The sequence below is a fragment of the Elgaria multicarinata genome, chromosome 6 (assembly GCF_023053635.1).
Source record: "Elgaria multicarinata webbii isolate HBS135686 ecotype San Diego chromosome 6, rElgMul1.1.pri, whole genome shotgun sequence".
NCBI lineage: Eukaryota > Metazoa > Chordata > Lepidosauria > Squamata > Anguidae > Elgaria > Elgaria multicarinata.
In genome coordinates, this window is record NC_086176.1 from 104,141,628 (window position 1) to 104,166,345 (window position 24,718).

Genomic DNA, 24,718 nt, shown 5'->3' on the forward strand with positions numbered 1-24,718 from the left:
GGGAGATGCACATTTTAGCCAGGGTTTTTTTTTTTAAAAAATGCATATTTTTCTACGATGAAATCTGTGCAAAATTACCGAAAGTTAGAAAAACGCTCCACAAGTCTGTGGAATCTGCCCGACAGAAGGTAAAGCCACTCTGTTGCAGAACCTGCAGTTCAGATTCATAAAAATCTTAACTCATTTGGTCCCGTTGCAAATTTCTCCAACATCCCTAAGCATCTTCCATTTTAAAACATTTCGGGTGGCAGTACTGGAAAAAGATCTGAGTGCTTAGAGACACATGGCCGGCTGGCCAGCAGAGACAATATTTGGCGAGAGGTGCAAATGCTCTGACTTGGTACTAAGCAGCTTCAATTTGCTTTTTATTATGTATCAGCAGCATTTTAGACAGCTCAGTGACAATAAGTTCTCTGGGTCATGCACAGTAAAAAACGTTAAATAAAATATTTTAAAAATTCAAAATGAGCATAAAAGTAAAGACAAGTTAAAATTGCATCAAAATAAAACCAGCAACAGTAGCACTCAAGGCCTAAAAAGTACTTCAAAATATTAACTGCAAGGTTGCCCAGAGACACATGCAATTATACTTCCAAGTGAACACTACAAAAGCACAATGTTTGTCTTACCAGTTTGTCTGCTTTCTCCACAGCTCTCTCCACAACGCAATAGAGTTGAGGAGGAGTCAGAGTTTCAACAACTTTCCCAACGTCGCTGCGAAATGAATCGCTAGCTGGTAAACAACTGGAGGGGGAAAGAACCACAGAAATATTATCTAATGGCCCATATAAAGGTCGCAAAACATAATAACCCTAAAACCACAGCTTCAGTGTACATGCGTTAGCTGTGAGCTAGAGTTAGCTGTGAGTAGAAGTGCTCTCATTTGTTTAAAATTGACTTAAATCCATAACCCTGGTGAAGCCTTGGATTAGGTCAACTAGAATGGCACAAAAATAATGTAAGGGCAAAAAAGGACTCTCAGCTTGAGACCAAAAGCACTGCCCAAACTAGAAAAAAAAGCACAGTTCTATCAGTACATGCTCTGTTACCCTTCTATCAGCAACTCTCCATACCAGTTAATAAGCCGTCCCCAAACTCAAGAAAGCTTCAAGAGCTAGAGGGACAATCCTATGCATGTTTAGACAGAAAAAAAGTCCTATGCATGGCTGGCTAGTGAATGCCAGGAGTTGTAGGACTTTTTCCTCTGTTTAATCAGGCATAGGATTGCACCTTAAGTTGACAGAGATGGCTGAGGGGTAAATTTACCCGTCTACACTCCAGGGTTGTAGGGAGTCCCTGAAGATCCTCCACCAAACCCTTGTATTTAACTGGCTGCCTCTCACACATGGCATTATAAATGTATAAGCCGCTTCCCACCATAATAAAGCAATCTTGATGCGACTTACACACACACACTACAGAAGTTCATGATTAATATAACAGGGGGGAAACCCACCAAAATCAATATAAACCATAATCACCCCAATAATACAAATAAAAACAAATGCCAGAAAAACCTAAGCTAAAAACAAAATGCAAGAAAAGTGTTCACCCACAAACACGCAAGATCTCCCCCACCTCACAGTGTAGAATGAGCACCACAAAAGCAGCCCGTTACAATTCGGCAACAGCTATGTTCAGAAGCCTGGGGAAATGTCGCAGATGCTAATCATGACTTTTTGGGCTCATCTACACCAAGCAGGATATTATTATTATTATTTATTATTATTTATTTATATAGCACCATCAATGTACATGGTGCTGTACAGATATTGCACTATGAAAGCGGTATATAAAAGGCAGGAGCCGCACTACTGCTTTATAGCGGTATTGAAGCAGGATATAGTGGTATGAAAGCTGTATATGGTATGTGTCAATGGGCCCCAATGGTTGTCAGTGCACTTCAATACCACTATAAAGCAGTAGTGCGGCTCCTGCCTTTTATATACTGCTTTCATAGTGGAATATCCTGCTTGGTGTAGATATGCCCTTAGAAAAGGAAGAACCTTCCCAATGCAGACTGCTATGGTTTTACTTTGTTTGAGCTAACTGTTTATAGTTCAGTAATTTGGGAGCCTTTAACTGCCTGTTTAACACCCTATAGCAGATAAAAACAGTTCTAAACAGAGTATACACCTAAGATTGTTTTTTTTTGGGGGGGGGGGGTTGCTATCCAGGTTTAGTACTAACAGTAATTATAGTTCAGGAATCTTTGAATATATTTCTTTTATTGATACAAATACAAATTCCTAGTTAAAATACAAGTAGTAAAATATTGCAAAGCAATTAAAATTACATTTCCTAAGAATTTCTTGCTGGTACAAAAGAGTACTCTGTTGAGTCCATTTTGCTACCAAGATGTCTCTACAGAGTTGTTTAGCAGTATCAGAGGCATGGAGCTTCGATATGAAAGAAGCTATCTGACCCCGGAATCAGACCATATTTATACAGTTTCTAAAATATCACCTCAATGCCAATACGTCACTACTAATAGCTGTTTCATAAATCTAAGTTCACAAACTTGAGTTCTAAAATATTCTTTCAGGATCAAAACACACCTACAAAAACTTAAACAAATACTTTTAAAGTTAGAGACATTTAATTTTGATATATCTTTGGCAAAGCGATTTCATACTTAAAAGTATAATTAAACTGAAGTACATAAAATTTTCTAGACGTCTATATATTAGATTTAATGTTTATACTTTACAAAATATGTTTTGCTCATTAACTGATAAGCAACAACTTATCATTCACTCTGACCCTGTATAATACTGTTTTATGTCTCTCCATTCTCCCATAATATTTTTAATCTCTGGTGATGAATTATAATCCAGCATTTTCTCTTTTGATATTATCCCAACTGCTTTGCCAATTACATTTTGATAATGGTTACCCAAATTTCATTATGAACTTATTCTGTATCTTTCCTCTTGGTACCAGCTACCTTATTATTTAATTCTCTGGATTCCTAATTACCTCCTATGCAACATGCTTAATTGCCTGGGCCTTGCAGCTCCAAAACAAAACAGCTTTTGCTTTTTTGTGGGGGAGAAATAGTCACTTTTTTTCAGTAACCTCTTTGAGCACATTGAGAACCATGATCCATAACAAGATTTATGGAAGGTATTAACACCATGTTTCTTTCAACTTTATACAGTAAGGTTCAATTCAGAAATTATGTTTAACTTTCATTTAGCATCATGATAACAAGCTGCCCAGGACACATATATACACACTTTCCCTTTTGCTTTCCTCCCCCCTCAGATGTATAAGGAGATCAAAACCACCCACTTTAGAACTAGCCACAGTTCCCCATCATGCCCTGGTTTAGGGACCCTTATTCTAACTACAGTTTAGTTACAACAATCTAAGCCTCAGTCATAGTTTGATATCCTGGTTGTTAACTTCATTCATCTTTGTTCTGCATGAAGAGTGTGGAAGCAGCTCTCTCACTATCCAAGGAGAACGTTTTTGCCTTTGCCCTGTTATTTATAAGTAGATGTACCTGGCTGGAAGTTTATATATAAGACTTTCACCATCTTCTGTCCATATGATCACTTTGTCTGCTGACACAAAATCACCTCCTGTCCAGGTCTGTCCGTTCTCACTTGGGACTGAGCATAGCAAGGAATAATCTCCAGCATCAAACACCTAAAGGAAAAGAATTACATAAACAGAAGCAACTCATTATATCATAACTTGTATGAGTATTTGGATAGCTAGGAACTCTGCACCTACAATCTTCCCTGCACTTTCTAGGTGTTCTGTAAGTGTAAATAAACCAAATTAAAAATGTATGATGAAAATACAACAGCTGGTCCTCTTACAGCAATTGCAATCCTAATTTATTAAAAACATTTATATCCTACTCAAGGCAGCACTCAATCAAATACAAAACAACATTTTAAAAATACTAGAAAAGCAAAAGTTCACAACTGACACATAAAATCAAAAGATAAGTAAAACATTTCAACTCAGCAAGTCAAAAGCTTGCAGGAAAAGAAATGTTTTAGCCATGATGTAGAAGGCCAGGGAAAAAAGTGGGGAGAAGCCTCTGTGTTCAGGAGGCAAAATAGTCCAAAATATACTCAATACTAGAAAGAATTATTTTATTTTATTTTCAAAAACATGGGAAAGCAAATGCCATACTCTGTATTTTAGTCATTCTGTGAAAGATTATCACTGCATGTGGATAAATGCCTTTAGGGTTCTAATACAAAAACAACCTGCCAGCAACACAATGTGATATCACATGTGCCAAAGAGATTATGCATTCAATGAAATCAAACTCTAATTGATTTAGAATCTGACTATCCTGAGCTTCTTTGCATGCATGCCTCACGGAACATTTGATTACAGTAGCTTGTACAACAAAGGAAAGCCAGCTTTTACTTAACTGGTTATCCTTACCCTCCAGTATTTAGAGCAAACTACCAAAAGTGATCTTTGGGTAAATGCACAGAAAGAAATGCTTTGGCAGTTTTGACAGTAAATTGGTTTTGACTCCTCCTCGAAGATTGGTTCTGAATCCTAAAAAGACAGAGGAAGTTAAATGTGAACTATGTACTCATGCAACAATCCCCAACAGGCTTCATTTCTCTACTCCTCATTTGCATCCTTATAATAAAGATATGTACCTGGGCTTGTCTTTTTTCTTATCCTGCTACTTTTGTCATCTTAAAACCTATCTTGAGAGATTGGTTTTAAATATAACAATTGCTGGTACGTATTATTTCTTTTTACATGTTATATACCATTCTAAATACACTCTAAATTGGTTGCTTGGACAGGAGGGTCAACAGTATTTTTCATAATAGAATGTTGCCTACATCTAGCATTCAGTAGTTGTTAAATGAGTGGAAACTGTTTGCATTTTAGGAATGTAATCAGGAGATTCCCCCCTTCCTAAAACAGCTGAAACGCTAAACAAGGAAGACTGATGACAGGTACTGAAACTGAGGAATTATATATAAACATGGAAGAACAAAACCAAAACCATGTTGCTTATGCTATGAACTTAACCTTCCTATCTGCATAAACCAAAGGAACGCAAGGCATAACAAACATACTGTAAGGGGGGGGGGGGGAGCCTGTAGGCCAGTGTATTTTAAAATACCTTCTGTCTACAATCTACGTATCTTGAGTAGAGACAGAAGCATTTCTGAAAACAAGTGTACAGTTGAGGTACTGAAAATTATTTTCTGATCAGTTTTGATGATAAAACAAAAACAAAAAAGCCACAGAGCCTAATTCTGGAAGGGGGAAGGTGTCTAGATTTATTTTTCTTTACCTGCATGTGACTCATTTCCGAGGTTACTATCCACACTTTTAGAATGCCAGTCACAGACACAGCTACAACAGTATCCTCTAGGTAAAATGAAGGTAAAAATAAATATATTCATGCAAGAGAGAGAGAGAGAGAGAGAGAGTCAGAATTATTACATAAAGGCAGTGTTCAACTACATAATTCTCTTATTAAGAACGGCTGGTGGGGATATATAATAATAGTATTTCTTTGAGTGCATCAGATTCATATCCTGAGAAGCTCTGTGGAGCATATATGTGATATTCAGTGAAGGGGTGCTGGTACACATGCTTTGCATGCAAAAATATCCCTGGTTCAATCCCAGGCATCTCCAGGTATGGCTGGAAAAGACCCTACTCTGAAACCCTGGACAGCTACTGCTTGTCAGTGAGTTGATTTGCATGCAACAAGAAGCAACAGTGGGTGAATTTCCCTGCAGGTTTTTTTGTCACAGCACCAGCTGCCATTTTGAGATTTCAAGCCGTGACAAGGGCACACCACAGCTTGTTGTTAGATGTGAACCTGGCAAGGACGAGTTGTTTGGGTGGTTAACAAGCCACCCACAACCCTAAAACAGGCCGTGGGTTCTGGATGGCTTGTTAAGCACCCAAACAACCCACCCTTTCTGGGTGCACACGTGTCCTTGCCGCAGTTTGAATTATAAAAATGCAAAGCAGCAAACCCTGCAGGGAAATTCTTCCACATTGGCTTGCTGTTATGTGCAAACCACGTCAGCGTAAAAAGAGATTATATCTCTGGGTAGTTTGTTCCCCAACAAACCAGAGTTCCAGGTTCACACGTCATGGAGAACAACCTACTGACATGGTGTCCCTGGGTTGTTTAGCACACTTAAGTCAGGAGTCAGCACACTTGCTACCGCATGCTCCTAAAGAGCCCATGGTTAACAAATGTGGGGTTATTTCAAAGTGCAAAGAGGGTCATCCAGCCTTCATAAACCACACCTACATCTATCTTACAGCCGTTTGGACAGTAGATGAGGAAATGAGGATGAGGAAACATCTACATCTGTTCCATCTCCATAAACTAAAGTATGAAACATGGTGTTCTCCCATACTTCCAGGAATCTTTCCTGGATTTCTTGCTTGATCCTAAAACCTTTGGGCTAAGAACAAGTCTGTACTAAATAATTAGTACATGGAAAGACAAGAGTAGAGACTAAAAGAACTGAGCCTTGAGAAGACTGAGGGAAGACATGATAGTACTCTTCAAGTACTTGAAAGGTTGTCACCCAGAGGAGGGCCTGGACCTCTTCTCTATAGTCCTAGAGTGAAGGACACTCAAGGTTACAGGAAGCCAGATTCTGGCTGAACATCAGGAAAAACTTCCTGACTGTTAGAGAAGTACAACAATGCAACCAGTTATCACACTAGAGGCATTCAAGATGCAGCTGCACAGCCATCTGTCAAGTTTAAGGTGGATTTCTGCATTGGACTCGGCGGACTTGGTGGACTTCTAGGCCCCTTCCAACTCTACTATTCTATGATTCTAAGATTTACAGCATAGTAATTTCCAAAAATTAATATTAAAAGGGACTTCACTAGACATCTCCTGTTAACTTTCCCCAAGTTTACCAATTTTAATGAGCTGATTTAGGCAACCTAAATTGTTCCTACACTCAGGATATAATCCTATTGCAGAATTCTACAAGGACATTTAAAGAAGCTTTCCCAACAACACAGTAGGGTGAGAATCAGAAATTGGTTGAAATTGTATGGTCTGACAGATCCATCACTTAAGTCTCGGCTCAGATTCTAAGCTGCACCCATGTTGTTGAGATATAGGAAGTAGTGGAGTCTTTCCTAGCTGAGCAGCTAAGAATAACCCCAGTCAAGCTCTAGGTTCATGGAGAAGCAGCTACAGTTTTCCTGCTAAATGAGCTATTAACCAACATTCCACAGAAAATTGGAAGACTGAAATCCATTTATGGAGGAAATCTCTGATCTGCATGATCAGTAGGATAAGATGGGGGCAGCATATGAACACAAAGGACAGGCCTACAAAGTATGGAACCAAAGACAAAATATGTTGAAGAGCACCACAGTCCCAGAACTGCAGAACAGGATGCCAAGGATCTGCGATCAACGTTTCTCAGTGTCCTCATTAGATTTATAAGGATGAGTTCAAATATGATTGGGCAGTTTCCTAGGACAGAGAGTGCTCACCTTGTGTTCTGTGAGATCGAATAATGCTCATGGAACTGATCCAGTCAGGAGAGATCTTTGACACCAAGGAATAAAGAACTTCAAGGCTGGTAGCATCCACAACAAGGATTTCTGGATAATGGCCATGACACAATAGTCTGCCTTCACGCTGGGTCCCAATTGTGAACTGATAGAACTACATTAAGAAAATACAAGAGCTGCTTTAGAGCCTTTCCAGTTCAGCACTCTCATTGGACACATTCACACAAAACAGTAAGCCAGAATCCCGTCTTATCATTCCCGGGGAAGCATGCTGGTGCACGCTTTTCCAATCGTTCCCACTTGACTCCTCACACCAGTGGGAACAGCTTCAGTAATCAAGAGTGCATCAGCAAAGAAAAAGCTTGCTCTTGCATCCAAAACAGGACTCTTGGTTTGTTGATCCCCAAGAAAGCCAGAAACGGAAGCCGGGTTTGAAGTTGGCTTATAATTCCTGGCTTTTCTGGGAGTGACAAGTCAAGGGTTTGGTGCAGACATAACACTAAGCTTTTCTTGCTGGCAAATTCCTATTTATGAAAGCCACTCCCCACTGATGGGAGGAGCCAACCTGGTGAAATTGGGCAGTACGAGCTAATATGCTTACCGCTGAACGATAAATCAAGATCCTTCGGAAATCTGGCTTTATAATTTGGTGCTTTTGTATTTTTGTTTTATTTATATTTATGCCCAAAATATTCAAGTCAGAATTCCTATTATAGTGTTTGGACCAAGATAACCTGGCAACAGTAATCCATGTCCTGATTACTTTCTGTTTGGAATGTTGCAATACTTCTGATATGGAGCTTCCCTTGAAGATGGTCCAGAATTGAATATTTTTTATTAAATGAGTTTAAAAGGTTTAAAAGGTTTTTAAAAGGTTTAAAAGCAGTTAGTGAAGCCTATATATACATATTTATACATAACCAGTTTAGTCCATATTTAAAGCATTTACCTGTATTCCAGTGTGTGTGCACGCTAGTTTAGTAAATTCGATGCATCTTCCATCATTCACATCCCAGAGGCACATCTCCCTAAACAACACAAAGGGCAATTAACTAATCATTCCCCTGCATTCATCTGAACCTAGGATCTCTTGGTTGATTCTTTAACTTCCCTTACTGATGAGGGGAGCAGTAGATGAACACAAAGTATTTTGTAAACCGCCAGAGAGCTTCGGCTATGGGGCGGTATATAAATGTAATAAATAAATAAAGTCGCAAGCTCAAGGAGTGCTCTTGATCTCTCCTTGGTTGCAAGCATGGTGGAAAAGCGTTGCCCAAATAGGCCCTATGATACTGCATAACAATGAATATTATAACAGAATGGGGATGGGTAATCAGGTAATCAAATACAGGAAAAAAGACCACTTACCCACTTTCTGATGCACTCACTATATACTGCTTCTCACTTGAAGAACTAGCTTTGGACAAACAAGTAACTGAAGCTGTATGACCAAACAACAGAGCTCTAGGATTTATCTAGAATCAGAGAAACAAAGATATGCAGAGAAACAATTAACAAGAAGATTTCTGAATGAGTTAGCACAATTGCTATAGAAAAAGTACCAAAGCGATTGAGAAAACATTGTGCCAGTAGCTAATTAGACATGTCTGTATTTCTCTATATAAGCTGCATCACTTGCAACAACTTTGGAAATAAAAGTGTATAAAGGAGACTAATATGTCATTTCAAAAATATACTAAAAGAACTTTAAACCAAATATTTCCTTTACAGTGAAGCAGTAGAACAAGTCTGTCTTCATCTCTTTCCCTGTTCAGACTTTATGCCAAGCCATGCAACAGGAAGGCAAGGAGGAAGAGGAAACAGGTGAGCCTGAGACTCGTTCATGTTGCACCAATCCGTAACTTGAACAGAAGTTATGTTAAATCCTAAATAGTTAACAAATCCAATGAATATTTTTTTTAATGTCTTAGCTTCTCAAAATTTCTGTGTCATTTTTAATCTTTGTACAGCAACTACAAAAATTTAGGCACTTTATAAATGATAAACGCTATGCTTGTTATTACTACTAACACCCAGGGCTTTATATTCCATATAAAGGAAGCCTTCTGCTTGGGCACACTCCCCTTTTCAAATTATATTTTTTTTTTAAAAAAAATGCTTACTTAAATTAGAAGTATGACTTTGACATGTTGGTTTATGTATTTTGATCATGGTGGGCAACCTTTTTGCCTTGAGAGGCACATGTGGCACCAGATCAAGAGGAGCACGCCAGCAATAGATGTGGCCAAAGCCAGTGGTGGTGAGCCACAGGTCTCCTCTGCCCTCAAGTAAAATATACATAAACACATATACAACCTTCCCACCATTCATTCATTCATTCATTCATTCTCTCTCTCTCTCTCTCTCTATCTCTCACACACACACACACACACACACACACACACCAACAGACTCCCTCCTTACCTCCCCAGGTGGGGGGAGTCTTCATCAAGAATTTAAGCCTCCCCTCCCCAGGCAGGGGAGGTTTTCCTCTCCCTGCGAACAGAGGATGTGTTTGCTCTAGCCTGCCAAACTCTGTGGAACAGTTCTTGAGAAACATGGAATACATCCGGCTAGAGTGGCAAAAGACACTCTAGCCCTCCAGACTCTATGGTTTCCCTCCTCAATATTATTCTTGAGAGAAAAACCACAGAGTCCAATGTGGTAGAGCTGCAAAAAAAAAGTCAGTTTTAGACTCCAAAGGGGGGAAAAGCTATAGCTGAGAAGAGGTGCAGGAAGAGGAATTTGAATAGGCCACCAGGCTACCCACGGAGACCCCCTCAAGGTGCATGCTTCAGACATGCACCCTGAGGTTGCCCATACCTAGGTTAGGTACACAGTTGGCTTCATTATACAGGAGGGGCCTTGGCTCTGTGATACAGCACATGCTTTGCATGCAAAAGGTTCCAAACTCAATCTCCAGGTATGGCTGAAACAAATCCTGCCTAAAACTGCTGCCAGTCAGTGTCAACAATACTGTGCTAGATGGACCAGTGGTCTGACTCAGAATGAGGTTTGCTATGTTCCTGTCATGAAGGATTGATATTGGTCAAGCACACATACATACACACACACACACCAGAAGAACTTGAAATCTATTAAATTGGGCTGCATGTTTTAATTAGTTTAATACACTATAGCTCTAGCCAAAGGTTAAAAGGTGAAAGCTAATTTTAATCAGTGAGCTTCTAATTAACAGCACAATTTTATAGGCTATTTGGTTTTGATGACCTAACTTAATAGAGAATGAGTGGCATAATCATGTGTAGTAGGTTTTCATTAAACTGTATGTTCCTTTACGTATGTTTCATTTTTTAAAAAAGGAAATAGAAAAAAAATGGCATCTCTAGTGCGGGTTTGGTATTACGCAAATTTAACTTTAACTTATTAATTAAACCACCTAGAGAAAATGGTAAAAAAATAACCCTGAAATTAAACTTATCACTGGCATTTGCTCACGCTTTGCCAACTTAACCATGAGCTTCGAATGCCAACCAGAGAGCTTCAGCTATTGGGCAATACAGGAATATAATAAACAAATAGGTAGGTAGGTTCTACAGTGCTTCCAGAAATTGTTCAGACTTTGACTCTGTCAAGTTGGCAATGTGTATTTCAGAATTGAAAATCAGCTATTACAAATAGTTCTTGTGGTGCACTTCTTGGAGATTGTAATGGCATACATGGGAAGAGGAAACATCTATTGAATGCAGCCTTCTCCAACCTAGTGTCCGCCAGACATGTTGGACTACACTACCCATCAAATGCCAAATTCCAGGTAATTCCTATATTGCCTCCTATTTGTAATACCGAATGAATATCATCAATATTGCTCTAGCTTGCAGCCAAGGGGTTCCAAGACCAATCCATATTTTGTATTGCTTTATTTGTATACAAAAACTATTTATAATTTCCCTGCCGAAGGAAGTGAGGCAGGTGGCTACTAGGAGGAGGGCTTTCTCTGCTATGGCACCCCGGCTGTGGAACGAGCTCCCCACAGAGGTTCGCTTGGCGCCTACATTGTTTTCCTTTCATCACCAGCTGAAGACCTTTTTTATTTTCTCAGTATTTTAACACCTAATTTAACTTAAATTTAAACTCTGCTGTATTAATCTCATATTTTAACCTATATCAATTTTTGCTGTGTGGTTTTATCCTGGTTGTGCTTTTTATATTGTATTTTGTATTTGTTTTTCTCCAGCAAAGGAGATTGTTACCTTGTTGTGGTGCTGGAGCTTAAGCACCTCAAGGACGCCATGAGCTAAATCGTGAAGGGACACCCAAGGTCATGGTAGAGAGGTCAGACTAAATACGATCCCTGGGGAAGGTAATGGCAACCCACCCCAGTATTCTTGCCATGAAAACTAAATGGATCAGTACAACCAGAGATATGTCGGTATATACCATCGGAAGATGGGACTCCCAGGTCGGAAGATGGTCAAAATGCTACTGGGGAGGAACAGAGGATAAGTTCAACTAGCCCCAGATGTGATGACGCAGCTAGCTCAAAGCCGAAAGGATGGCTAGCAGCCGACGGTGCTGGTGGTGAACGACGAATCCGATGTTCTAAAGATCAACACACCATAGGAACCTGGAATGTAAGATCTATGAGCCAGGGCAAATTGGATGTGGTTGTTGGTGAGATGTCAAGATTAAATATAGATATATTGGATGTCAGTGAACTGAAATGGACTGGAATGGGCCACTTCCAATCAGATCAAAATTTTGAGAGTGCCTTGGACTGCAAGAAGATCAAACCAGTCCATACTCCAGGAAATAAAGCCAGACTGCTCACTTGTGGGAATGGTATTAAAGGCAAAACTGAAGTACTTTGGCCACATAATGAGAAGACAGGACACCCTGGAGAAGATACTGATGCTAGGGAAAGTGGAAGGCAAAAGGAAGAGGGGCCGACCAAGGGCAAGATGGAGGGATGATATTCTGGAGGTGACAGACTTGACCTTGGGGGAGCTAGGAGTGGCAACAGCCGACAGAAAGCTCTGGCGTGGGCTGGTCCATGAAGTCACAAAGAGTCGGAAGCAACTGAACGAATAAACAACAAATTTGTGTTTTTAAATTGTTGGTTGTTTTATTATGCTCTTCATGGTTTTAATTTTTGTGAACCGCCCAGAGAGCTTCGGCTATTGGGCGGTATAGAAATGAAATAAATAAATAAATAAATAATAAACAAATAAATAAATAAAGCTGATGCCTTTATCTAACATCTAAACGATGTGTAGGACAGCCTTTGCTGATGTAGGTGACACCTGTGCTTTGCATCCTAAAAAGGTGCATCAGGTTGGCTAGGCACCTTTCATTGGCTGAGAAACACAAGTATCCAGCATAAACACTGCCTTGTACTGCTGCTTTCACTTCAGGATTGCCTGACACTTAAAACCTTTACAACGATTTGTTTCCAAACAGACCACTACTTAAATGGCTTTAAATGAGATCTATGGCTTTAAATGAGATTGAGCATCCATTGGCTGAATCAGCTGCCACTTGTCTCCCTTTATCTAGCATCAGAAGGAGAAGACAAGTGGAAGGAAAATACTTTCTTTTAAAAGTTATTGCAATTTCACACAGCAGATACCTGCTTGAATTTAACCACCAAGGAAGTTCCATGGTTCCTTGAGATTTTCTATATGCATGCAACTGGCTTTGAAGGTAAAAAGGCAACAAATAGCAAGTACTGGCATACAGAAGATCTGAGCTGCCATTCCAGCTTCTAGTTCATGTATTTGGATTCCAAACCTGCCCAATCTTCAAAGGCTTTGTGCAGCCACAGCCGCCACCACCTAACTATACTTCTCCACTACCACCACCACCACCACCACCACCATAATAAATAATAATAATAATAGTTTTAGAAGAATGGTTTAGGAGAAACATTGAGAAACAGGCTCGGTGTCTGTATTAGTTATTCATGTTAAATTGATCTAGCAGGTTGACCTCCAAAAGGTCAGGGGGGAAAGAGGACCCTACAGAGTCGCTTTTTAGCAGGGTTCATTGATTTTCCATGGCTTAATGATTTTTTAGGGGGGGGGGAATCAACACTCTGTCCTACAAAAGCAAGCCCATGAATATCAATAACATATATTGATTGCTGTGCATCAGCTCAAGCGGCAAGGTTTTGCTTTGAGGGAAGCATAAGTACTGCAACTATGCTTTATCTGTAGATTACCCGATACCTACCCAATTCAGATTAGAAACTGTCCAGAAATGTGTTTAAATTGCATTGCTATAAACCAAACTCTTACAGCTATATTTAAATAAAATATTTTGCGATGTTTTGAAAGGCATCACGAAGAGCACAGTTTAAACTTACTTCTAGATCTGTAGACAGGTCCCAAAGACATATCTGTCCATCGTGACATCCCGTTACAATCATTGACACGTCATCCATTAAGAGGGTGGCTGATACACAGTGAGTGGGTGCTTTGCGTCCCCATAGCACTATTGGAAGGACCAAACTGTTGCCTGCCATTATGCTTTCACACCTGAAAATGTAATTGATAATGTTTCAACTCCAAACATAAAAGATTCACGAACTCATTTTATTAGCAAGATTACTGAGATAAGGTACACGAAGCACTTCAAACATTAAAAAATGTTCTCTATAAAGTTAAGTAGTTGTATATCTCATGCTACACAAGCTTTGTATTTATTTATTTATTTATTTATTTATTACATTTTTATACTGCCCAATAGCCGAAGCTCTCTGGGCGGTTCACAAAAATTAAAACCATCATAAAACAACCAACAAGTTAAAAACACAAATACAAAATACAATATAAAAAGCACAACCAGGATAAAACCACGCAGCAAAATTGATGTAAGGTTAAAATACAGAGTTAAAACAGTATAATTTAAATTTAAGTTAAAATTAAGTGTTAAAATACTGAGTGAATAAAAAGGTCTTCAGCTGGCAACGAAAGGAGTACAGTGTAGGCGCCAGGCGGACCTCTCTGGGGAGCGCATTCCACAACCGGGGTGCCACAGCGGAGAAAGCCCTCCTCCTAGTAGCCACCTGCCTCACTTCCTTTGGCAGGGGCTCACGGAGAAGGGCCCCTGTAGATGATCTTAAGGTCTGGGCAGGTACATATGGGAGGAGGCGTTCCTTCAAATAACCTGGCCCCAAACCATTTAGGGCTTTAAATGTCAATACCAGCACTTTGAATCGGGCCCGGACCTGGACTGGCAGCCAATGAAGTTGTAAAAGATCTGGCGTAATGTGATCTCGCCAGCCAGTCCCTGTTAGTAAACGGGCTGCCCTGCTTGTAGGTATATTATTTATCTAGAAAAAATCCAAATGAATTACTGTCAAGAGGGGACAGTGGCCCACTCAATATATAGATTGCAATTAATGATTCTGCAATATTCAATTCAAGAAACTAGTATGTTTGTTAGTTTGTGTTCATTATTATGCCTCTCCCAGCAGTCATTTTGAGAGAGAAAACTGCACATGGTTTATCTGCAACCACAGCCCAAGAGAAACAAAATTGGGAAATGAATCTCAAAGTTTTCAAGTCAAATGTAATGTTCAATTTCTTTTTCAAAATGATATTCTGCATACAACAGATAAAAGACTTGAAAACTATACAGATTACTACAATAGTATTTGTAGGGGGAGCCATAGACCCAAAACAAAGGCTCTGTTCTAAAATCAAGGCTGAGCCTTGAAGTACTTGGAGTAAATGGATGGAAACAAAGGAGGTTCTTTTGCGGATGGAACTGTTCCTGTCAGCAAAATTAGGAATGGTTTTGGAACAGTTTTTGGAGGATCCAAGGGGCTAGAGAGGGAAGGGAAGAGTCCATCACATGAGCATTGGATTCTACCCAATATAATGTTCAGGACGCTATACAAAAACAATTATTAAATTTTGGGCGTGGGGCGGTGTTGTTAAGAAGAGCCTCCCTGGGGAGCCCTCCTTGGGGAAGCTTATCAGCGCTGAGCAGCCAAAATATGTGTGTTGAGTGCGGGACCGCAGAGAATACGAGGCTGTGACAGGAGGGAAAACATGCTCAGCCAAATACACGATGGAAGAGCGTTCAAATCTCATGAATATGATGAAACTGAGCATTAAAGTCTTAATACAGTCAGCTCTGAGTTTGGGTCGGACTCTTGATTCTGACTTCCCTCCCCTGCAACAGTTCTTTGTGGTGATGGAACACTGTCTCAAACATGGACTCAAAGCTAAGAAGAGTTTTATTGGGCAGAACAAATCATTCTTTGGACCTTTAGAACTGGTGGAGAAACTTTGTCCAGAAGCATCAGATTTAGCAACAAGTGTGAGAAATCTGCCAGAGTTAAAGACCCCAATAGGAAGGGGCAGAGCGTGGCTTTATCTTGCTGTGATGCAAAAGAAACTGGCAGACTACCTAAAAGTACTCTTGGACCACAAGAATCTATTGAGCGAATTTTATTATTAAATTTTCATAAAAATACACAGAGTGGCTATTATTATGGCTATGACACTTTGTATGGGTTTTTTTTTTTCCGAATTCTCATATTTTTATGAATTTTTGAATATCTATTTAGATACTATTTGATGTCCCAATACTTTTATAAAGGGATTTCTTACGTAACGAGTTATGACCAGATCACAGAAATATGAGGATTAGCAATATTTTGCATATTGACATGTTTCTTAAGTACAGTTCTTGGGACAGTTTTCTGCCTCCCTTTGGTGGTTTTGTCTGTTTTTTTTTCAGGACAGACAGAGCGTGTGCTTCAGGGAAAGAGACAACAGCTGGCTTTTATTTCATCCCTCAGTGCATCGCCACTTTAGTGGTAAACAGCTAATTTGGCATGCTATCAAAGCCTTTTCCTTAAAACTGTATATGTGCTGCCATTAAACAAATTACACAGTAAAACGACCTTTTCAAGGGCAGATGAAGCAGTTTTATCATCTCCACCTGTGCTATTAAGATTAGCACTGTAGTGATATTTTACACAGTCTTTAGACAAGGTGGGTTGGATCCAGATTTACAGGGGATCAATTGCGCTGGCAGAAGTGGACTTCCCCACCCCCTCCTTTCCACAGCAATCCATCCAGTACCCTGAAAATGCTACACCGAAAGTCAGGAGACCCTGATGAATGGGACGAGCTGTGGTTTGTGTTGATGGAAGGGGATCCCCTAAATCAGTCAGACCTTCCATAAGCAGAGCCCTCCCTCTCCCAGAGGTAGATCCTGGATCCAATCCAACAATCCTAATACCTTATAGCACTCTACAAGGCAAAGTATAATACAGCAGTGTTGTATAACATGTGGTGCCCAAGCACATAAAAATACACTGGCTACATTCAGACATCATACTCAGCTATGGTTTAATGAGATGTGAATGAGCCTAGCGTCCCTCCTCTCCTCCTCACATACGACCGTGAGCCTGATTCTGGAAACTTTCACTTCCATTTGTCATTACGCACAGTTTGTTATATCAAGTGAACCAAATACATTGTGGTTATAGTCTTAATTACGGTTAGTTATCAATAAGCTAACATCAAACCATGGTTTCTGAAGCTGGCGTGTTTAAACTAACCATAGTTAAGTGTGGGAGGTTGTGTGCAGCTGGAGCTTGCTTCTGCTCCATGCCATGGCCTGGGTGGCTGGAATGGAAGTGGATTGGCACGGTGCCATCTGGCTTCCCAATGCTTCCTCACAGCCTCATGAGGAGCAGAGGCTGCTGGAAGAACAGAGGGAGGTCAGCCTGCAGCACGCAGATCCACTTGCCATCACCATCCCAAGGACAAGTAACCTTATAAGGAAACGATTTCCTTCTTTTTCCAGGCAACAGACACCTAGTGGTAAATCTGGACAAGAGAAAGTTAAGGTGCTGTACTGTGCGGGTGAGAGGGAATCTGAGGAGATCCTTTATAAAGAAGTGAAAGAATGAGGGCGACATAGCACAAGTTAGAATGCTCAGATCGTAGATCCTGGAAGGGAGCTCCAGTGATGAATAGGGCTAATTGACTCTGAGGTCAGGGCAGGAAAGATTGAAGCACTCCACTGTCTGAATTCAGATTAATGAGTACAAACAACATGGCAAACTGAAGTTAACCAAACGTGGAAGTGAAGCCTTCCAACCTCCTCTTCTCCTGGCTACACAGGAAAAGGGAGTGGACGCTGTGTGCTGCTGGCCCTGGAAGAGACTAGGCTTGTTCATATCTCACTAAAACCATAATCAGACTATGTTTGGACGTCATCCTAGTCAGGGCGACATTTAAATATTATAGCAAGCTTAATGATGTATCTCTCAGAGCAAGCTGCATTGCCAGAAATGAACCATTTTGATATGCAAGTGGTGGAAAGGCAAACTTGGAATTGCATCCCTTCTGGAAGGCCTGTTTCTTGAACGTCTGTCAAAAGCCACAGGCCTCCTGAGACCCAAATACTTTGCCTTGCTCGGCGCTGCAACTGGTCACTCCCCTGTCCTGCCCTTTAACTGCATGCAACCATTTACCTATGTGCAACAAAGCACTCATTGTGCTTAAGTCCCAGACTCTGAGACTTGCTTGTTTTGATGTTTGTTTTGATGTTGCTCCTTGTTCCCACCAGTCCCAATGACTGAAATTGCCCTTCTGGAACTGACCTCCGTTTCATCTCAACCCTCTGACAGACAATTGAGTTGGACTACCTTTCTGGAAAAGGCCAGCCCTGTTGAAATACAAATCCTCCCTGGCCTCATAGCTCCTACATATACCATAAGCTGCTTATAAAGGTAAACCTAATGTGGTGCATACAACAAAACTTAAAACCACAAAATATAACAATAAAAACCATAATACAATCAAAAGTAATGGTTAAAATTAGATGCTACTATATATTTATTTATTTATTTATTTATTTATTACATTTCTATACCGCCCAATAGCCGGAGCTCTTGGGCGGTCTACTATATAGACAAAAGCCCCGATAGAAACCTAACTAAATTATAGGATAGGATAAAAAGTGGAGTCTTTAGGGCATGCTTGAAGGCTGGTAATGATGAAGTATGGCAGACTGAAATTGAAACAGAAGGGGATTCCACAAGTGAGAAGCCACTACTGAGAAGGCACCCTTAAGCCAATCATCCAAACCGCTCTTACAAGGAGGCACACAAATAGGGTCCCTGATGCAGGCAGATCGATATGGGTGAATCATACACTCAACATTTATCATGTTAAATGCAAATGAGAACCCCACCCTCCAAAATGTCATTTACCCATTTTGTTCTGGCCGGGCTAATTTCTTCATTAATGTTATTGACAGTGGGCCTAAAGTTTGAAGAGCAGAGTTTGCCAATCACAGCAAAGCACACTTAATAGCTCAGATCCTCTCCAGAAAAGCCATGCAAAATGTGACCTGAAAAACAGATAGCCAATAGTACGATGAAACAGAAAAATATATAATGACGTTTTGGACCAGAATTGTTTTACAGAATTGTCCTTCAACTCCCAGTACATATCCCAGCCAGAATGGTTAGCTTGTGTCCACCATCCAAACAGCATAAGATTGAGTCCTAAATGGCCATTTCCTTCCTTTCTCTAATCAAATAAAGTCTTGCAAGTCTTTCAGGTGCTGTGTTGTAACTGCTCTGATAATTGTTTGAAGTCAATAAATCTTGAATCAGGTATAGTTTATTCAAAGCATGTCAATTTACCTCAGTTCTCTGAATAGCTTCTGTTTACATCAACCTTCAGTTATCTAAACTACACATCTCCCCTTAGGCATAGTGTGTGTTTAGACCAATCACATGCAAGGAAACACACAACCTGTACAAAGAGGAAGCAAAATATACAAAACAAGATTGTGTTTTAACATCTAAGGCTGCAATCATAAATTGACATATGGAATTAAGTCCCATTGAACTCAGTGGGACTTACTTCCAAGTAGATATGCTTAGGATTGTGCTGGATTCAAAGAATTATCCCACGTTGATAATGACTTGTAGGTATTATTTGAACAGAATGAAGCACAGAATTAACAACATTTAATGGCAAGAGCCAACTGAATTAGAACATTTGAGAACTACAAGTTCAACCTCAGCTTTTAAAGCTCAGCTAAAAACTTTTCTTTTTCCTAAAGCTTTTAAAACCTGATTTTGTTCTGACTTTATACTGTTAATTTTACCCTACCCAGTGCCTGTTTACCCTACCCTGTGCCTGTTTGCATTCTCTTTACCTCCTTATTGTTTTATTATGGTTTTATTAGAATGTAAGCCTATGCGGCAGAGTCTTGCTATTTACTGTTTTACTCTGTACAGCACCATGTACATTGATGGTGCTAAATAAATAAATAAATAAATAATAATAAATTAATAAGTTATTATTAATTTATATAGCACCATCAATGTACATGGTGCTGTACAGAGTAAAACAATAAACTAGCAAAACCCTGCCGCATAGGCTTACATTCTAATAAAATCATAATAAAACAATAAGAAGGGGAAGAGAATGCACCAAACAGGCACAGGGTAGAGTAAAACTAACAGTATAAAAATCAGATCAAAATCAAGTTTTAAAAGCTTTAGGAAAAAGAAAAGTTTTTAGCTGAGCTTTAAAAGCTGCGATTGAACTTGTAGTTCTCAAATGTTCTGGAAGAGCGTTCCAGGCGTAAGGGGCAGCGGAAGAAAATGGACGAAGCCGAGCAAGGGAAGTAGAGATCCTTGGGCAGGTGAGAAACATGGCATCAGAGCAGTGAAGAGCACGAGCGGGGCAGTAGTGTGAGATGAGAGAGGAAAGATAGGAAGTGCTATTTCCCAAGTTACTATTTAAAATGTAGAATTTTAGTCCATTTGGGGGAAGACATACAAATGTTTGATCAGAATCAGTAGTAATTTAAAAAGCCACCAGACCCGCAGCAGGAAAGTGCTGTTGCAGCATTACACCTTCCTCACTCTTTCCCTACCTTGTGTATTATGAACCCATGGAAGGTGGAGCAGGCTCATACCTGCTGACCCAACCTGCACTTTGGAAGGGCCAAATGTGCATAAGCCTCTCGAAACAATTTGAGAGGAACCTCGCTCCTCTCAAGTCTGCCAACGTCTACTCTATGCTTTTGCAAAACTTAAACAGAACTGAAGAATTTAGTTTTGGGCACAGCATTCGGCATTTTGACAGTTTCAGCTTCCACAAACATCTAGGTCTTAAAGCCATAAACATGAAAGCATGCAACCAACGTGGCGCAAAATCTCAGCAGCTTGTGGGAGGCAGCACTAAGCTTTCTAATAGTAAGGTGGACTTCTATTGCCCTGCATAGCCCTTCTCTGAATGTCATGACTAAGAGCAGTTGAATTATTCATTATTACATTGATATTCCACCATTCCTACATGGAGCTTGCTAAATTTGGAAGCCTAAGTGCTAGTCGCCGCCTCTCAATAACTCATTTCAGAGAGCTGGATGGTTTGTAAGGTTTCTAGAAGACAGGCGACCATAAAAATCATATTAAGTAACTGAACACTGATATGATCGTTCAGTTTCACAACTAAGAAATATACTTAGCTTTGAATGTAGTCTAGACACTCGAATTTTGAGCGAAGTTAATGAAAGGCATAGACTGTTAACCAGAGTTGGAAAAGTATTTTAAATTTCCTGATAAGCTGCATTAAATATTTAAGAACTAATGCCACTTTTGTAAGCAGTAGCACTGCACAGAACGGAATGCATTTCCAAATTATGTAGCACTGAATTTTAGGTACCAGAGAGGTCTAACCCTGCAATTGCATATGGATCAAGTAAAATCACAATAAAAATATTAATAATAAAAAGTACAGAATTGAACAGATGCTAAGTAACACATATGACACACACACACACACACACACACCAATTGGCTTTTTAATTTTTTTATCACAATTGTCACCCAAAATAGATGACTTCAAAGGAGCCAAAAAGCAATATCTGCAGCATAATACAGAATGTATATGACTACCCTGTATATGACTACATTTAAACAATCAACTTAGGATTACTCTTATTGTTTATTTATTTCTATACTGCCCCATAGCCGAAGCTCTCTGGGCAGTTTACAACAGTACATAAAAAAATATACAGACCCCAGTGATTTATAATATAATGACTTCATTAAAACCGTCCATGTGGCATTCATGGTATATAATGTTCACACACCCATATGGGTGTATAAAATTCCTCATCACCAGAAATTTATCAAGTATGCAGCAAATATGATGAAGAAGGCTAAGCTGTATCAAGATTCACATGGAAATCTGCTTTCACGAAGAAAGTATTAAATCTATTCAAAGAAGAAACGTTGTTTCGATAACTACCTGCTTCCTCCCATTTTTTTAGTTCGGAACTTCAATGCTTTTAATAATGTCTTCATTTTCGAGATGTATAAGCTCATTTTGACAGAGAATAGGCTGGTTAGAACAGACAAGGCTTCTCTATCATTACATTCAGAATACAAAATGTATCTCAGTGTAAAAATCAATATTTTTACATCAATGATGGAAAACTACAGTAGCAGGCATATTTATCTTTTAACGAACAGTCTAAAGCTTAAGGGCCATAAATAATTACACTTTTCCTGAAGGACTGGTCCCCCTGCCCCCACGCTTGGAGGACATAAAAATATGCCATTAAGGAATCACTTTACATAAGGACCATCAGAAGAACCCTAGAACTTATTACAATTATGGTAAGACAAAACCATTCCAAACATTCAGTCTATAATGCTCTTAAATTCCACTGTATTTTCAGCAACGTTTAGTTGTTTAACTTGCTTTAGGACATGTTATGTTTTATTTATGGTTCTCTGCCATATGTTTTATTTATGGTTTTCTCTTCTAACTGGGCACCTCCAGTTAGAAAAGTGGCCACTAGTGGCAATTATATTATTAATAAAATCCCAATACAGTCTTGTACCTGAGTCCATAAACAACTGTTAAATAGGGCATGATGAAAGTCATGTAAAACAAAATATATAACTTTCCCGGGCTTCACAGAGTTTACTTCAAGATAAAATTTGTTGTTATTTTTCCTATTTGAAGAATCAGCATGCATATCCTGTGTAATTCTTTCGTTAGAGAGCCACAATTCTGAGCATCATGCCAATATGTGCAATGTGGTTGTTTATTGCTCTTACAGAACAGCATATTTATGCCCTCTTTCATTTCCTACCCCTTCCCAAAAGCAGGAAAAATAGTATTAAAGGTCAATTTTAATAAGGAAACATAAAAACTATTCAAGGTGGCAAGGAACATTTTATTTATTAAATGCATGCTGTGTGACTTAGAAATCTCTCTCTCTCTCTCTCTCTCTCTCTCTCTCTCTCTCTCTCTCTCTGCTACAAATACTTCATGGGTCTTGCACTTCTGACCTTCTCACAAAAGTCTAATTACAATCTCTGTCCACGTCAAACCCCTGCAACTGAAAAGCTTTTTATTCAGCCAACTTTTAGTTATAAGCAATATACTGCCCATCATTCTGAGGGAAGGCTTGTATATTGCAAAGACTGGGATGCAGGCAGCATTGCTCTGAGCAAAAAGAAATCTTTCACTCTTATGAGGGATTCCTTCAGCAGGAGGTGGCTAAGCCAGCGTAAGGAAGGGAAGGGAAATGTCCTCACTAGAAAACTGTCTCCAACTGAATAAATGGCAGTCCTTCACTTAATGTAAGAAAGGTGCACTCTAGAATATCATTGGTAGAAGCTTCACCTGCCCCATGTGAACAGAACAATTGAAATAGAAGAGTTCTGAAAGAGAAACTAAGGCAAAGAGAAGTACAAAGTATGTCTGAATTTGTTCACTTGGTCTTTGGGAGCCACCTATAAATAAATATCCAAGGGAAAGGGGGAAGAGAGCCACATGGGTTCACAGCAATCTTCAGGGTTCTTGGGAAAGAGGACCTCGGCAAAACCAAAACCCTCTGGGGGAAATGGCGATCATTCCCCTAAACTGGCAAGCAACACAAAATTTCTAGCATGCAGCTTCATACATTGGACCTATCTGGAGAGGACAAGTTGCCTATTTCGTCTATGAAGGCACAGCCTTTAGGGCTGGATCCAGATTTAGGGAACTAGGCCTGTGGAAGCACACTTCCTCACCCTCTCTTCCCCACAGCTGCTCCCCCAATACGATTCAGAGGGTTGAGGGACCCTGATGAATGGAGTAAAATATTCTAAGACATTCATCTTGCTTCTTTTTTAAAATTAATTTGTCCTAGTTCCCAGCTTCTGCCCTGTGACCTGAAGCCTACATAATTGTCAAAACGGTCAGTTTAGATACAAATTTGTAATACAGCAGATTGAATGAAAGGGGAAGTGGGCACACAGTTTTAAAATATGGATCCAATGTTGTAGGTTAGAGTTAAAGGCAAATCCTAGTTCTGAGAACCATGTTGTTTCTTAAGAGTAGAAAGCATACAAAAGGGCAAAATAAATACTAAAACTTCCCTTGATTCATTGTTATTCAGTTTAACGCAAATAAGCCCTAGGTGGTGATTAGGGAATTCTGTATCTGTGCATTCCAGCCATGTGTCCTAAGGGCCAGTGTCAGCAGTCAGCACCGCAAGGCAGCTGCCAAAGGCCCATGCCCTTAAAAAGGCCCACTACTGTCTAACCACCACCCCTGACCTGCCAGTAGCCCTCCCACACCTAGCTTGTGAAGACAAGGTGCCAGGACCCAGCTGGGGGAAGCCACCCTCCTCCCAGGCTCACTGTTGACATCATCTGTGCGTGCTGATAGGTGACGGAGGAGAAGTTGGCTGGGGAAGAGGAAGGGAGGAGGAGATGTGGCCAAGGCAGCCCAGGAGAGGTTCAAAAACGCCGCTGGCTAGCTGGGAGACACTCTTGCACAAGGCAAAGAGCTGGGTTGCTGGAGAGCAGCTACCTCACACTCATGAAGGCTCCCCTTCTGGGCTGGATGCTTGACAATAGGATGTGTGTAAATTTATCCTCAGCTGCTCAAAACAAAAAACCCCCTCACCATCCCTGAAGCTTTCCAAAAACTTGCCTGGGATTTGAGTCAATCTGCCTTGGAGGACATTCAAAGATGTTTGGGGGGAGAAGAACAATTTAAGAATTGCCTCACCTTTTCTCCCACAGAACAAGCTTAGTAGTGGTGTAATAATTATAGCGAGGTTCTGAGGAAGCTGCGGCGAAAAGGGGGGAAATCCGGAGTCCTGTTAAAAGTCTTGCGGTGTTTAGCAATTTTTCTTGCTGTGTAAACTTATCCCTCCAGCCCTCAAAGGGGATATAGGTCCTGCC

General features: G+C 40.0%; 2 protein-coding genes across 3 annotated transcripts in view; one reads left to right on the top strand and one right to left on the bottom strand.

Annotated features, from left to right (window-relative positions):
- WDR7 (WD repeat domain 7) overlaps positions 1 to 24,718 on the bottom strand; it is a 258,462-nt gene that overhangs the window by 225,005 nt on the left and 8,739 nt on the right. For both annotated transcript variants that reach the window (XM_063128220.1, XM_063128219.1), the window contains exons 2-9: positions 13,838 to 14,009; positions 8,881 to 8,987; positions 8,462 to 8,540; positions 7,492 to 7,666; positions 5,294 to 5,370; positions 4,414 to 4,533; positions 3,509 to 3,654; positions 630 to 744 (exon numbers count right to left, since the gene is read on the bottom strand). In XM_063128220.1, coding sequence (XP_062984290.1) covers positions 630 to 744; positions 3,509 to 3,654; positions 4,414 to 4,533; positions 5,294 to 5,370; positions 7,492 to 7,666; positions 8,462 to 8,540; positions 8,881 to 8,987; positions 13,838 to 13,996 — 978 coding nt within the window. In that variant the 5' untranslated portion in view covers positions 13,997 to 14,009. The remainder of the gene's footprint in view (positions 1 to 629; positions 745 to 3,508; positions 3,655 to 4,413; positions 4,534 to 5,293; positions 5,371 to 7,491; positions 7,667 to 8,461; positions 8,541 to 8,880; positions 8,988 to 13,837; positions 14,010 to 24,718) is intronic.
- On the top strand, positions 15,542 to 15,942 carry LOC134400467 (RUN and FYVE domain-containing protein 1-like). Its single transcript, XM_063128799.1, has one exon. It carries the CDS (start codon positions 15,550 to 15,552, stop codon positions 15,940 to 15,942), a length of 393 nt encoding a protein of 130 aa, XP_062984869.1. The 5' UTR covers positions 15,542 to 15,549.